At 54.8% G+C, this 13,541-nt stretch overlaps 3 protein-coding genes across 3 annotated transcripts, besides 5 other annotated features; 1 reads left to right on the top strand and 2 right to left on the bottom strand.

The window, feature by feature from the left end:
* Positions 1 to 2,245: 2,245 nt before the first annotated feature.
* Positions 2,246 to 3,403, top strand: EKO05_0004759 (uncharacterized protein; the record flags this gene model as incomplete). Its single annotated transcript, XM_038945653.1, has 1 exon — positions 2,246 to 3,403. The coding sequence occupies one exon, from the start codon at positions 2,246 to 2,248 to the stop codon at positions 3,401 to 3,403; it is 1,158 nt and encodes a 385-aa protein (XP_038799308.1).
* A 207-nt stretch (positions 3,404 to 3,610) lies between these two features.
* On the bottom strand, positions 3,611 to 4,275 carry EKO05_0004758 (uncharacterized protein; the record flags this gene model as incomplete). Its single annotated transcript, XM_038939525.1, has 3 exons — positions 3,611 to 3,942; positions 3,995 to 4,136; positions 4,186 to 4,275. The coding sequence occupies 3 exons, from the start codon at positions 4,273 to 4,275 to the stop codon at positions 3,611 to 3,613; spliced, it is 564 nt and encodes a 187-aa protein (XP_038799307.1).
* A 2,216-nt stretch (positions 4,276 to 6,491) lies between these two features.
* EKO05_0004757 (uncharacterized protein) lies at positions 6,492 to 10,133 on the bottom strand (the record flags this gene model as incomplete). The annotated part of the gene is made up of 1 exon (XM_038945652.1): positions 6,492 to 10,133. The coding sequence occupies one exon, from the start codon at positions 10,131 to 10,133 to the stop codon at positions 6,492 to 6,494; it is 3,642 nt and encodes a 1,213-aa protein (XP_038799306.1).
* A 513-nt stretch (positions 10,134 to 10,646) lies between these two features.
* Positions 10,647 to 10,660: a tandem repeat.
* Positions 10,661 to 10,705: a tandem repeat.
* Positions 10,706 to 10,723: a tandem repeat.
* A 247-nt stretch (positions 10,724 to 10,970) lies between these two features.
* Positions 10,971 to 11,046: a tandem repeat.
* Positions 11,047 to 11,422: 376 nt separating this feature from the next.
* Positions 11,423 to 11,459: a tandem repeat.
* Positions 11,460 to 13,541: the final 2,082 nt, after the last annotated feature.

Raw genomic sequence — 13,541 nt, 5'->3', positions numbered from 1 at the left:
TCGCAGAACAATCTACACGTGTCGTTGTCGCGGACTTCTCAAAGGATGGCACTCTTTCCCTGCAGCTCAACGAGGCACCCACGAGCATACCAGAGCTCTCTAGTTGGATTTTCATCAAGCCTGCCCATGTGCATGGCCGCCTGATCATGGTCAGCAGCCTGAGTGGGGTAGATAAAGACGCCGTTTATGCTCGCTTCGACGATACCACATTGGATGGCAGTGCTGCTGTTCCAATTGTCTTGACTTGTCCACGAAAGTCAGGTCAAGCAGGTACCCACCCTATCAAAGGCCATGTATCAAGGCTTACGAACCCTGACGTGCCTGGGTGCGTCGCCAACCATACATGGATAGAACCTAAACTTCTATTGCGGTTTCTAGACCAGAACAAGCACTTGAGTGACCAGAGCTATACGGAGCAGGGCTTGAACCTGGGCGGTTTTCCAACCTCTTTACAACACTGGTAGGATCTGCAGATTTCCTTCGATCAGAAAAACCATGTCACTGTAGCGTTTGATCAGGAAACACCAGAGTCACCATGGACGAGTACGTTACCCCCCGGTCCAGTACACTGCCATACTGACTACCGACAGGGATCATTTTGGCTGCTGAGGACAACTGCCTTAGCCTCGATATGAACGAGAATTCCTCAACTTATCTACAGCCTATGCTCGCTTCAGCCAAAACACCAAGCGAGACTTTCCTGGAAGCACTGCACAAGCTAGCTACTACTTCTGAACAACGCCGTATCGTTACACAAAGCCCTTTGGCATTGGTCTCGGTGTATAGCAGAGCAATAGTTGCGGCCTTCTGTTCTCACATCGAACTGTATCAGCGCCATTGGAACCAAACATACGAACCTTACGCAAATACTTCTGTCGTATACGGATACGCTTGTCATCGTGACGCCGTGCGACAACTGGCAAGGAGATATGCAACGCATCTGCGCTACATCAATCATATCCTTGACAGTCTTAACCGGTTCTTGATGTACACTATCAGCCCTGCAGATCACAGCACAATGCTAGGGTCTCTTACACAAGACTTCGACCACTTCGCGCGGGATCTCGGCGTAATGAAGCTACTCTGCAACCAGTTTCTAGAACAACAAGTGAGCAAGCTTGCTCTACAAGACGCAAGAATATAAATGCAGGAAGCTCGGGATCTGAAACGTATTTCGTACCTGGCCTTTGTATTCGTGCCACTCAGCCTCACCTCTTCTTTCTTTAGTATGAATGTCAAAGAGCTTGACAGCGGACCCACGCCGGTTTGGATCTTTGTTGTGAGCGCACTGGCAATCTTGCTTAGGTCGATATTCTTAGTGTAGCTCCTGCCTCGCCGTTACTACTGGCTGTCAGAAAAAACGAAATTGTATCTTTCTTTGAGGGCTTCAAAGATGGGCTGTTCCGACACAAAATGCCAACAACGACTATCGATTCACTTCTGACATTGCCATCGCTGTCGCTGCCGCGTGTAACGCAGCCACCCTTGCCACCACCACAGCCCTATGGCGCCTCCTCAGAGCCAAAGTAAAGGCGAACGTGGAAGCTTTGGAAGCCAGCCAAAATGCACAATGGCCAATATGATCAGCCATTCAGCGCACCGCCACCAAATCCCTATGTTATTCCTCTGCAGGAATGCAGCGCTCCTCAATCGATGCCTCCTCAACGTTGGGACTCTCTCCCTGCCACGTATGCGGATCCGTATGAGCCTCTGGTACAGCCATCTCGTCCTTATCATTCCCTCAGACCATTGCGTCTTCCAGAACCACCTGCGCAGTACCTTGACCGACTTGCAGGTCCGATTCCATCACCACTACATGAATATGACTACCCGTGAGCAGGAGAATGGTAATGATAGTATGGCATACCAGGGACTGCTTCTAATTCGTTTTGCGTTACGCGCTACTTTTGAATGTTACCACCCACAACTAATTGTATGACTGAGAATATCTACTATTTTTTACGGTCTCGAGCTTTTCCTAAGATAGTACATAAGCTATCATGATGTAGCTGTGACACGTATGACATGACGGATGTGGTCGAAACTCAATAAGGGGAAATTTGAAGTTCGAGTCAGTAATCGATAAGCTTTTTATCTGAACCCATCAACCCCGCCAAAGTCGTCGACACTTTTTGGGCGCAAAACACTTTCACATTCGTGCATCGTTTGTGCGCATTGCATTCTACACACTTTCATTCGCATTTAGAACCTTCGATCTGGCAGATCACAATACCCACTTCCAACGATGCCGCCACCAAAGGACGTCCAAAAACTGATTTCCCTCACCCAAACCACCCAACCCCTGCTCACGCATTTTCAAAACTCCCTTGCCCCTTCGAATGCCACCCCTACATCGTCAACAGGCACCGATGCGCCAGATCTACCGAACGGGCCACTCACCGCCATCCATGCCGCCACTACCCTCTTGAAATCGCACACGACCACTCTGTCACTGCTGCTTCTGACGCCGCCCCTTACGCCCAGCGCCCTGATCGCAAAGATCGGCGATGTATCGTCTGGCGCGCTGTCGGGTTTGGTGGCCGCCACGTCCTACACACCTCCCGCCGGTGCACGCGACGATCTAGGGAACATCATGAGAGCGGAACTGAGAGTGCAAGTCAAGCGGCTAGTCAGCGCGTGGGGCGATGTGCTGTCTCTGGTGCTCGCCATGGCGGAGAAGCGCAAGAACTTGAGTGGAAAAGACAAGGGGCCCTCGGAGCAAGAGAAGCAGGCTGTGCTCAGCTCGACAGGCGTCGTGTGGGAGGTTTGCGACGAGCTGCTCAAGTTGTGTAATGGCGGCGTCATGGAACTGGTGCTTAAGAAGGCCCAGCAGCTGCGTGCTGTGCTTCTCGATGCTGTTGAGGAGCTAAAAGAATGGGGTGAAGATGTCGCATCGTCTGACGACGAAGACGATAAAGCAGAAGGTAGTGGCGACGAAGAGGATGAGTTTGGCGACGAGGATGATTTCTTTGCGGCAAAGAACAAGCTGGGCAAGGATGACAAGGAGCTCAAAGTGCTACTGGAGCGAAGCGTGAAGAAGCTCAAGATGGTGGGCATCATGTATCAGGCGCTGGGAAAGAGGAGGTTGAAGTCTTTCCCTGCCACGGCTCCCGGAGTGAACCCAGCAACAACAGCAGAAATCAAGACCGTGGATGCTGCGAACGAGACGCCCGCGCAAAAGCTGGATCAGCTTATGCAGATCCTGAAAAGCATTCCGGACACGGTCGATGATCTTGCGTCCACTTTCTACGAGCTAGACCAGGAAGAGGCAGAGACCGAACTGAAGAAACTCTGTGACGAGGCTAAGAGCGCAGTGAACTTGGTTGAGAAGAGCTGGACAGGCGCAGATGATGAGTTCACAGCATGGTCAGCAAAGTGGATCGAAGCATTGGATGCAGTTTGATCGATCCAAGAAAAAAACGAAACCCCAATCACCTCATAACAAGAACAAGATTTCGTCATGTGAAGGTAGGCATTGTAGTGGTATATTTGTCCTGTCCAGTATGTGTATATATACAATACTCCAACACGAGCACGGGCCAGGTATATAGCCATGGCATTCCTCGGTGCTGTGCGCGCTCCTTCCATTCCCAACCACGATCATCACCGCTTACAAAGCAGCAACGAAGACACCGAGCATAACGGCACCAAGGCCGGCAACGTTGGCAACGGCGCCACCAGTGCTCTGGGCAGGGCCAGATTTGGTAGCAGAAGCCGAGCCGCTGTGGGAAGCAGAGCCGGTCGTGGACGCGGACGCGACGCGAGAGCTGGCAGCAGAGGCAGCAGAGGAGAGGGCAGAGCTGACGGCAGACGCAGCAGAGCTGATAGCGGCGGAAGCAGAGCTAGCAACGGAGGCTGCGGCAGAGCTAGCTGTGGCGGAAGCGGGAACTGATACGGAGATCCCAGCAGCACTGCAGACGCCAGCAAGAGCGGGTGCGACCTCTGCGGAAACGATTAATATGACGTTCAGAGCGGACAATGTTGAGTAACGTACTGGCACTGTCGTCAACCGAGCAGCGGCTGGGGATGCAGGACCCAAGCGAGCTGGTGATGGAGGCTTGACCAGTGGTGCACTGGCATGTTACGTCGGAAACACCGCAGCCAGATCCTGGGATGGCAGCGATGAGACAGGCAACCTTGGATGTGTTAGTATGTGCGCTGGTTGCAGTCTAGGTAGAGACTTACAGCGCAGTCAGGGACAGACGACAGGTCAGGAGTCTGAGCAGAGACGATGGCAAGCGAAGTCGCGAACGCAGCAAAGGTGGAGAAACGCATTTTGATGGATTAAGATGGATATGGGTTCGTGTGAAACGAGGGTATAGTTTTGACGAGTACAATAGAGATGCAAGAGATCGAAAAGAGTTCAGCACACAGTCCATCCACAGCGCGGGCACGCAGCACGTTTTGTACCTGCTTTTCCGCCGAGGCAAACTACCCACTAGACACAAGCTTGGTTGCACCGCAGCGCCTCGTCCAGACGCGGTCCCACGGTCTGGGAAGCCTCGACTATCGAATGAGGCATTGCAGGACTGTGCGCTTATCGAATTGCGTTTCACGGAACGGTGGTCAGCGGCCGCCGGTGGGTGACCGCTATCATACACCCACCTAAGGTTTTGACGGCGTGTTCACTAGTGGCGTTGCTGAGTGGCACATCTGATGTCTGGCCGCAGTGTAGCGTGTGCAGAATGCGGGGAAGGCTGCGAGACTCTGGGGAAACCGAGGCTGCGATCCTGGAGAGCGCCCAACTGTTAGGTCTGAGGGAGCTCTAGATGGCGGCCAGATCACTGCACTTCTTTGTTCATGTGATCTGGGCGAGGGACCCTAGAAATGTTGGTGAGCCTCTTTTAGGATGTACATGATATGAGGTTTGGGCAGTGTGGAGAACTGTGTAACTTGACAGGCGCTACCTGATTCGTGCGCAAACTTTGCGCCTCAAATGGCACTCTGCAGATTGTAAACAAATTTCAGGGCAAAGTCATCCGTCGTGAAGCTGTGTTGTGATGATTTGGGATGAGTGGTACCTCGGCCCTAATGCTCAAGGCTTTGGTGCTTTCATCGACCGCATCGATCCGAGTTTGCTAGGCGATCATGGTAACTGATAATTCGACGTCACATGGTGAAGGGTTACATCGTACTGGACAGTTAGTTACGATGTTGCTGAAAGGCTCGAAAGCTCTGCGAAGTCGGTCGCTGCGTTGCATCAGCCTCGAACCTGGGACAATACAAGTACGTGTCCCTCTGGTGCAGTATGGTACATGCATTGGACCCAGTCAAAGCCGCTGGCCCAAGGATGTGCATTTCTGTGGGCAAATCATACCGATGGGCCTTCACTCGCAAGCTGTTCTGCCATTCTTCGTGTCAGCGTCTCGACTTACATTCGTGTTCACAGTTGTGTGGACAGCCCCACATACCGCCCGAGTCACGGGTTCTGAAACGTACCATCCATGCGCCAATCTGCAGATCAGGGGCTTGATTTCATCTACCGTTATCGTGATGTCACCCCTGCGGCTGCATGCTGCAGGTCTACCGGTACGGCTTGACAGTGCAACACTTGTTTGCTTTTGCTGTCTATTGCCCTGCACAACGACCCGCCCGTCATGCAGGAGACGGCAATTCGGGGTCTACAGCCAGAATTTTAACCACGTTGCCAGGCACCTGTTCGCCACGGCATTGCCTTCGCAAACATCCATGGTTTGCTTGGTTGTCGCTCGCACAGCGCTCATCGCTGCAGTTTACTCTTACCGAGCCAGACTGTGAAAGCGGTTTTGCGTGCACGTACGGGCCTGGCTCCGTAGCGCCTCGCCTTACGTCTGAAGTAACTCCACGCTTGCGATATACGCTTTCGGTGTGCTCCCGCACCATCGTGACGAAGGCTGGACAGCAAACAGGTGGAGCGCACAGGGTCTAGGGGCTTTCTGTATTTATGCATAAGAGCACGAGTAAGCCTGTGGCGACGGGTAAATTCGTGTGACTGCAACTTGTGTGAGGCGAAAGCATGTCCGTTAATAAAGGGAGAGGTATGCAGCGCAATGAGCCGTTGATTTTTGATAGGCTGTGGCGCGATATGCCTTTCTGTGATGTGTGGCATAGCAGCTACAAGAAGTGTTCAACTAGTGGTACAGCAGTCGGAACCCCCAAGTGTATGATGAGAAATAATGTATGCCAGTGTTTACCGTCAACACCGTGTCCAGCCCGGTGTCAGGTTTCATTCTAGCATGCGTAGAGACTCCGTACTATTCCGAATGATCCCTTCTTTGACGAGTAAAAATATCCAGAGAAAAACAACTAAACAGAACAGACCATGAGGTATATTGCAATGTGAAAGAAGAGAACCAGGAGCCAGGCCATCTTTGTAAACGACCAATAAAAGTTAAACAAAACACAGAAATGTGAAGAATAAAGGAATCCGAATAGCACTCAAGACGAAGCGCTGTTTTTAGATCACACGTAGTGATTGTAGGCAGAAGCGGTTTGACCATACAAGACAAAGACTAAAACATAGCACCGTTCATGTTCTGCTGAGCGATAGGCTGTTCGTTGATGGGTCGAGGGGCGGAATTGTTGCGTCCTAGGAAGCTTGTGGGAGGCATGGCCGGAACAGCCCCAGTCTGACCTTGAGCCACACCGTGAAGGCTCCTGCTTTCGCTCGAACGCTTCCTGAGTCGATTCCTAGCTTGTGGAATCTGGCTTGATACGTCAGATGGGTTTGTTCGCACTGACTCGGCGTAAGGCGCTCGTGGAGTCTCCATGTCTGGGTGATTCGTTGGTCCATCAGAGGATGTCTCGCTGTCAGAGCGACCGAATCCAAAACGACGCCTCATCGGGTTGATGGGTGGGACAGGCGGTGGCATAAAGGGCTCGGAACCGTTCTTCAACGACGCTCCAGCCGGAAGGTTGACCGTGTCAATTACAGATGTGGTCGACAGGAAAACGGGCTCTGAGATCTCAGACTTAGCAATTGACTTCTTGCGTAACATTCCCTGTCTGATGAGCGGGTGAACAGCACTGGCGTTGAAAGCAGCTGAATTCGGTGTCGTAGGGTTCGAGGCAGGAGGAGTGTGGTCGGCAGAGAAAGGAGGTACCTGTGAAGCTTGAGGTTGGTAAGCTGTCGTGCTTGGGCTGTTGTAGCCACCAGGCGAAGGTCTTGGTGAGATAGGTATGCCGGGTGCGTGTTTTGGCTGAGGGATGCCAGACGGAACAGGGAGCGGCGGGTGCGGGGTGTTTGTCTGGATCGGATGCAAGTGCTTCGACTCGAAGTAACTGTTGCTCCGTGATCGTGTGCGTCCTTGGCTGTCGACGGAGGGCCTGTCAGTAGGCAAAGGATAAGCGTTGTCAAAGTCGTCGCGATGTTGACCAGCACGGCTCCGTGAGCGGCCAGAGGAGGTACCAGAACCAGAACGCTCTCGGGTGGAACTTCTGCTTGTCATAGAAGGCGATCGTCCCAACGATCGTCCCGTGCGGCTGTTCTCAGTGCCAGAGCGTTGCCGGCTCTCCACATCGCGCTGCGAGTCTTGTTCGCTCTGCTGTCCCAAGCGGGAGGACTTTGTCTTCAGCGATGGCATCTCAGGCTTCCAGTGCTCGCCAATGTAGGAACCGACCAGCGAAGTGGTGGACATGTTGGCCGACCCGTTTCCTAGGGTCATCTTCTTCAATCCCTTATGAGGCATATCTCTCTCAACAACAGCAAACGATTCACGACTCGACTTGGCGCGGAGCATGTTCAGAGCGTTCTTCAGGCCCCCAGACGATCCGGGTGCTGGACTTGTGGAACGGCCTTCGGCCCGAGCGCGGAGGTTCTCTTGGATGAGGCGCTGGCGCTGTGCGAGATCACGCTGGAATGCTTCATGCTCCGCTTCCGTCTCGTTACTAGCAATGCGCTCATGGTTTCGCCTGGAATCCCACTGCTGACCGAGACTTGCATCGTGATTAGGTTGCACTCTCTGTCCGTCGACGGGACTGCCTGAGCTGAAGCTGCCACGCTCGTTACGGTAAGGGTTATCGAGATCGTCCAGATCCCAGGGGTTAGAATGACTATAATTGGAGGGAGCCGGTGTAGTCGAATCAGAACCAGGCTGTCGAGGCTGTAGACCAATGTCGTGAGTTTGGATGGCAAGACCGACTGGTGCATGTGCTGCGGGTACTGCCCTGTGTTGGTCAGTCTCACCATAGTTGGAAGACACATTACTTTCACTGCGCAGATGTTGACGGATCAGACCACTAAGCCCGCCGTTGTTGGGTCCCAGTGTGGGAGAATCCACCTCTCTGTCTGCCACCTGATCAGGTCTGGGAGAAAGGTCCTGAGGCTGCATGGGACTGTGGGAGAGAGAGGAGGCTTTGAGAACACGTTCTTCTGACACGTTCCGAGATCGCATAGCAGGATGCTCAAAGATCGAGGGGGCTGGGCCAGTGGCTATTGGCAGGTTCTCGAAACGACGAGCGGGTTCCACAGCACGAGCAGTAGTGGGCCTTGTCAGAGCTGGCTCCTCGTCATCACTGGAATCCTGCGCAGTGAAGAAGGTAGCACCCGTTTGCTCGCTAGGCGACTTCTGCTGTTGACCAAGCTGTTCAGGCTCAGTGGATGACTGGACATGTGCAGCATTAGCGGCCGCCTTCATTCGGTTCGCGGCCGCCTGAAAGACAGAGATACCTGCTGTGGCCTGACCCGGCTCGGTGGAAGATGCAGCAGACGACTCTGACCTCTGTCGTCCTGTGCTTTCAGCTCGCTTTCGTCTCTCCTGCTCTGCACGCTCTCTGAGAGTTGGTTTCCGGGGTGGCGACTTCTCCACCTTGGACACAGGCTCCAGGACAGGTGCTGGGAAACCAGGCACTTCTCGTGGTAGCTCTCGCTCCATCTGCATGCGACGTAGACGCTCGGCATACTGTTGCTCGCTGAAAGCCTCTTTGGGCTTGTTGAATGCACCCATTGCAGTCGCTTTACCACGGTCAGCCTGCTGGAGAGCAGCCGTGAGGGCCGGGTTCTCCTCGTGATCGCTGATCACTGGGCTCGTTGGCGGAGGCGATTGTGAGTGAGGTACGACGGGACTAGAGCCGCCGCTGGACAACTGAGAGTTGTTGCGCATGACACTAGGATGGCCCAGTGGGTTCGGACTGTCGGAACGGAACATGGGACCGCGGTAGAATCGGTCATTCAGACTGGTTGCAGACCGTGTCTGAGCGAGTGGAATCGGCGGGGTTGACCGTCCCGTGGGCGCTCGTGCTCGCTGTAGAGAGTTGAGTCGGTTCATGGCTGAAGACTGTTGATCCTGAATGTGCTGATCGAGTCCTTGATCGTAGAGCCTCCGGGCCTTGGTCGTTGAACGGTTCAAGTCAGCTGCTGGGAAGGGACCTGCGGACGGCGGGAGGACTGGCGAGGTTACAGGAACGTCGTTGGCGCCTTGGGATGCTATCGACGTAGCGGCGGTTGAAGTGCGGGTGTTCTCCGGACCCGAGTTGGTGGAAGACGAGGTTTCCCTTTTCTGACTGCGTGCTGTTGGACTCGACGGTTCCGAGTGTTCGTCATTGAGCGATTCGGCGTCTTGTCTCAGCCTCTCCTTCTCCTCGGCACGTAAACGCTGGTAGGCAGACATGTTCACATCATCGTCATACAGTGTTCGGCCCGGACCCTTGGAGCTGCTGTTGTTGGAGATCATGTAGATTTTCTGACGGCCACCAAACAACACATTGCCCTCACCAGGCCTAGCCCGGCTCATCATGTTGCCTGCGTCATCCCCCGTCCTGTCGCTGTCGAAAGAAGTCGTCCGCTCAGCGGCAAAGGGTGGTCGAAGGGAACCGCTAAGCGACGACACCTCGGCGATGTCAGAAAGCCCACCTGGGGCGAAGCCAAATTCGTGGAGTCGAGATTGCCGTTTTGGTGCAAGTACGCTGTCGTCACTTGCTTTGCCAATCTTGGAAAGTGGATCGTCCTGCTCTCTGAGCATGCTGAAGCGCGTGGACAGGCCAGGCAAGATCAAGCTTGTGCGAAAATCGTCGGCCTTGGGTAGCGCTGACCCCAAGTCAAAGTCTGGGGTGACGTCTTCCTCCTGCTGGCCTTTCTTTGCCTTCTTTGTCTTTTTCGTGACAGAGGCATCGTCTCCAGGAGCCTTGTCCTTCTTCCTGCTCAGGAATCCCATCATGGTGGCCCGTGTTGTCTGAGGAATGTCAGCCGTGTCCAGTACAAACAGGAGGCGGCAGCTTGTAGAGCTGAACCTGCTTCCACGAACGCTTGAGCGATCCACGACAACAGGAAGGGTGCCTTACGAAAGGGTGCGACTATGCGCAGTGTTGTATGGTCGCACGCTCACTAGTGTGCCGTCTGGCAGGTGTCTGGCAGGTGTCTGCCAGGAGGATGGCTGGTCAGGTCAATGCCGGCGATTGGCGAAAGGGCTGCAAGATGGAGAGTCTGTTGTTCGCGCAGACTGCATTAGCGACGTACCCTGGCTATATGTTGCATGTGCAATGATTTCGTTGTCCATGGGGACTCAGGGGACAGCAGACTGACCTACCCAGATGCCCAAGCAAGCTCGGGTACTTTCTAGCACGCTGTGTCTCGTGGGCGTCGAGTGCCGGTTCAGAAGGAAGGAGCAGGCGCCAACTCCATGTAGTGACGGTCACACGGGGGTAGAAACGACGAATAGGGCGACGATGCTGGTGGTGGTGGCGGTGGTGTTGGTGTTGGTGTTGGTGTTGGTGTTGGTGTTGGTGTTGGCGGCGGAGGCGGCGGCGGGAACGACGACAAGGTAGACTGGAGGTTTTCTTTATGCACAGGAATGTGTTTCGAGGCGTGTTTGGCGGCGGTCGAGGGGTGTCGATGCCAGTTCTGGGCGGGGGGCACGTCGGCGTCGGTCGCAATGGGTCCGTCGAGACAAGTCAACAGGAATGGATTGCAGCGGGTTGCAATTTAAGGAGCGTATACAGCTGGAGTCAAGGAGTCAACGGGTGAAGGAGTGTCGGCACGCGCGCTGCGGGTGTTTGGCAGTGAAGGGAAGGAATGTGCGGAGCAGGACAGAGCCGTGCAGGACAGAGCAGAGCCAGGGCAAAGCAAAGCAGATCTCCCGGCCAGAGAGACGGCAGAGGGCTGCAGATGCTGGGCCTGGGGGAGTGACAAGCAAATGGACTAGGGACAAGGTTCATTTCCACTAGCCTTCATTTCCGCATGCATGGGGCATTTGCGACACGACCTTCAGCTTGACGTGCGGCGCGGACCAGAAGCCGGCGTCCGTTGTCCCGATCAAGCATGCCTGGCTGCCTCACCAGCCCAAGCCCACGCCGTCCCAGCTTGGAGCGGCTGGTCAGGGGATGCCGATGCTCGAGGGGCGTGGTGGGACGAGTGGGAGGAGGAAAAAACAACGGATATCTACATAGGACCTAGCGTGCGAGGTCGCGCATTCCTTCCCCCTAGGCTCCAAGGCCACCAGCCCACTGGCACACAACACACAACACACAACACACAACACACAACAAACGACTCCACCACTGATGCCTCACCTTTTCACGCTGTGTAGCATGTGCATGCTGCCAGTACATGCTGCCAGTACATGCTGCCAGTACATGCCGCCAGTACATGCTGCCAGAACATGCTGCCAGAACACGCTGCCAGAACACGCTGCCAGAACACGCTGCCAGAACACGCTGAGAACATGCACTCCCGCACGACTCAGAGCCTGCAGTGCCTGTCCACGACGGCGGTGGCGGCTGTGACAACGGCGAGGCCACTTGCGCGCCGCGACGCATGCTGCTGCCACACGGCCAGCCAATCAGCAGACTGAGTCCCCTGAAACACCAAACAAACCACCTACCGCAGCACGCCGTTCGCTACTCTAGTACGAGCCTACCTGGTTCCTGCACAAGTGCAGCCCCTCCCGTAGGCCTTGCCCGATCTGCATGCAGTCATCAAAGTGAAAGTCCATCTCTTGCACGCGCTGCTCGCCGCCGTCCCCATCATCCCCACCATCCCCACCCACTCAAAATCAATCGAGTAAACACAGGCACCAACAACCCTCCTACCATGCCAACGTACCAGCAGACCAACATGTCAACATGGCACATAGCATCCATGACTTCAGCTCTTGGCTTTCGCAACGAACGCGGGGGCGCGACTTCTCCTGACGCTCAGGGTCAAACGCCCACCGCGTACCTGAAGCCGCTAGCCTCAGATCCCCGCGAACCATGGCCCTGGAGCGCGTGGCCACCATCGCCGGCCTAACCGCCGCCCATTCTTGTCTCACCGTCTCTCCTTTCTCTGTGCGACTGCTGCTGCTGCGTAGGCAACACGGCCGAGCACATCTCGACCACCAGCCACCGCTCGTTGCACGTGCTGCCGTGCCTCTTCCAGAGACGTCCCCACCACTCCTCATCTCCGCACGTACCAAGAATTACCAACACCACCAACTCAGCGCCTGCTCCTCCCGCATGGGCTACTTGCCGTTCCCTGCTGCAGATGCCGCTTAAAGTGAAGCTCATCAAACCACACTGGCTCTTGTGCTGCTCCCGAGCATCCGGTGACAACATCACCTTCGCTCCATCTAGCATGGTGGGTCACGAGGCCCCAAGCGCACTCAACGAATGGACTTCCGTTCCCCCACAAGAACCGTTGCAACAGATAGAGCTGCTATCGGTCCTCACCGTCAGCGAGTGACGTGCTTCTCCTCACAAAGTGTAGTCTGGCCAATACGATCATGAATTCTAGCGCCACCTACCGCCATTACCGGAGGTCTGCCGAATGCTCCGTCTGCGGGTCCGCAAGCACGACCATTCGTCCCGTCAGCCTGACATGTACCTACTCACCAATAGGTACTGTTCTTCCGAGCAAAGTCTCCTCTCGCTACCACAATCCGTCACCGCCGCGGTGCGGATGAAGATCCATCTGCCTGCCGTCTGCGAAATGAGCCCAGGATCTACGCTATCTCAGCCCTGCCAGATGCGAGCTTCCCATTGGCCAGCGTAGTCAATCGGCACGCGACAAGCACGCTGCAAATTCGCGTAACGGCTTGCGAGATTACTGATGAGGTAAAGCCAACTTTAGTCGCCAGTCTAGAACTCTGGATGGGCGGAGAACCTGAACCCAATCTACGGCGCAAACCTGGCCTTCGGTGAGACGCGCGCACAATCTGTCAAAGATCAAGACAAACTCTCCACCCTGGCTGCCAGCGAACGCGCATCCTCCAGCATCATCGTTGAAGCGAACATCACCGCACACGTCTCACTTCAGGTGTCGCCAATATATACTTTTCACACGTGTCCAATGCAATGTTGACACTAGCGATCGTTGTAGCCCAATTGTCTTGACATGACAGGACGTTGACAAAACGTTAGACACCACGTTGCCCGGATGCTCATGCGTCTGCCGGCTCCACTTCCCTCGCGTCCAGTTGAAACGGCGAAAGAGGAACCGAACGGCGGTGACGTCAACAGCATCTTAGCTCGACAGACAACCCCTGCTAAGAGGAGGCCGATATGAAAACTCGACTTCCGAGTCCTTTGCTTACGGACATGCAGATCGAATCGAAAATCGAGATTCGAGACTTTGATTACTTTGCAAGTGT

This window comes from Ascochyta rabiei, chromosome 7 (assembly GCF_004011695.2).
Source record: "Ascochyta rabiei chromosome 7, complete sequence".
Taxonomy (NCBI): domain Eukaryota; kingdom Fungi; phylum Ascomycota; class Dothideomycetes; order Pleosporales; family Didymellaceae; genus Ascochyta; species Ascochyta rabiei.
Note: the sequence above shows the minus strand (reverse complement) of the source record. Positions and strands in the feature narration are given on the sequence as shown.